General features: G+C 41.8%; 1 protein-coding gene across 1 annotated transcript; it reads left to right on the top strand.

The window, feature by feature from the left end:
• The first annotated feature begins 294 nt into the window (after positions 1-294).
• On the top strand, positions 295-1,582 carry LOC114617708 (methyl-CpG-binding domain protein 3-like 2B). Its single transcript, XM_028763319.1, has 2 exons — positions 295-339; positions 941-1,582. The coding sequence occupies exons 1-2, from the start codon at positions 295-297 to the stop codon at positions 1,580-1,582; spliced, it is 687 nt and encodes a 228-aa protein (XP_028619152.1).
• The last annotated feature ends 315 nt before the right edge of the window (positions 1,583-1,897 follow it).

Below are 1,897 nucleotides of genomic sequence, written 5' to 3'. Positions count from 1 at the left end.
CTCTGTAAACATTTTCAATGTCCTTGAACTAGCTCTGTAGACCAGGCTGTCTTCAAACTCACAGAGATCCACTAGCTCCTGCTTCTGAAGTTCATGGGATTAAATGTATATGCACCACACCTGGTTTATAGACAGTTTTTTGTTTATCTGTGAGTTAGATTATCAGATAATTAGCTTATCTCTCTCTTTTCTTATGTAAAAGCAAGATTAGGTGAGACAGACACTGCCATTTCTAGCAACTCAAGACTTGTCTGCATCTCTGTGGTGGAATCATGGTGGACAAACTCTCCAACCATGGAGGAGCCTTCAGGAAGCTCAGTTTCAAGCCAGCCTTTGACAGTGAGTACTTCATTCACATTGTGTAATGTCCATCCTTGTTATTTTCTTTCTATTTAAACCTCCTTAATTTAGTGTGTATTTGTAGTTGACATAAGTTGATGTCCTGTGGGCAGCTGTTAACTACTTGTTCATGTGTGGTGGAAAAAATTTACTGCATCAGTCCAAAATTTCAGGCTTTGCCCTGTTGTTGGATGATTTTTGTCCTCGTATGAATGTCTAGTGTTCTTGCAAAAACTTATACAGTGAACTTCTGCACTAGTGATGCCAGTGTGTCACTGAGGTGGGTTTGGAGCATCAGCACAGGACGAACATAAGAAAGAAAAGAGTAACATCCTTCAAGGAAGATGGAGGGAATCTTTGTGTAACTCATTTGATAGAGACCCTCAACTTCCTATCCTTGATAGTCATATGAGCTAGATGTCCTAAAAGCCTGGTAAATAGTGCTTCTTGCAACAATCTTAAGGAGCTAGCCCATGCTGTGATTTGAGACCTATTTATTCAGAGAAAATGGGTGGTAGAAGATCCATAAACCTAAAAAAAATAATCCCCATAGTCTGTAGTGTATTTCATTCTGTGTTTAAACTTCACTTTGTTTTCAAAGGGAACACTCACAAGAAGTATGTTACCCTACAAATTACAGAAGAGAAGAGAGACCCTGTTTGCCCGGATCAAGATAAAGTCCAGACACAGATCTGGTGTTACTCCTAGAGATCCTGTAAGGCTAACTAGTTGCATCTTCCCACAGCCTGTGACCATAATAACTTCACACCCTGAGAGTAAAACCAGGTACAGTAGAGATGAAGCTAAGCTGAAGAAACCCCAGCAGCTCTGTGCATTGAACAGACTCCAGAAACTTCAAGTTGGAGCCAGTAAAGGGAACCTATCATGTCCATTGAAGCTTACAAACCCTATAGAAAGAATTGAACTGGGAATGCAGGATGAAGCCATGGACCAAAACAGTGTTGAGGATCAGCTCAGTCGTGGAGAAGTCACCTCTGTACAACCCCCATGCTTGGAAAACACTGAGCAAGTAGATCTTCAGCTGTCACCATCTTTCTCCAGTCGAGGGGTAACATTGCCATTGCCTCTTCATCTGTCACCATCTTACTGCATACAAGAAGTAACAACTTCAGACATCCAGAGACAGATCTGGAAGGTAAAGAAAGCCAGGAAAAGACTGGCAGAGGCCTTGGAGGCAGACAGGCTTGCCAGGCAGGCAGAGAACATGAAGGAGCAAAGATGAGTGGAAAACATGTGTTTGCGGCCTCTGAAGTTCTTAAAGGAACTTTTTGGTTTGGTTTGATTGGTTTGGTTTTTCAAGACAGAGTTTCCAGATATAACCCTGGTTGTCCTGAAACCCTGTCTCTGCTTCTAAAGTTTGAGTTTAAAGGCAAGTGCCACCATAACCCAGCATTACTTCTATGTCTTTAAATAACAGGCTTGCCAGGCAGGCAGAGAACATGAGGGAACAAAGGTAAGAGAGCTGTTGTGGCCTCTGAAAGTTTGTTTTGTTTGGTTTTGGTTTTGGTTTTGGTTTTGGTTTTGGTTTTGGTTTTGG

This window comes from Grammomys surdaster, unplaced genomic scaffold (assembly GCF_004785775.1).
Source record: "Grammomys surdaster isolate TR1022 unplaced genomic scaffold, NIH_TR_1.0 138, whole genome shotgun sequence".
NCBI classification, from domain to species: Eukaryota; Metazoa; Chordata; class Mammalia; order Rodentia; family Muridae; genus Grammomys; species Grammomys surdaster.
The sequence above is the reverse complement of the archived record's forward strand: the minus strand, read 5'-3'. Positions and strand labels throughout refer to the sequence as shown.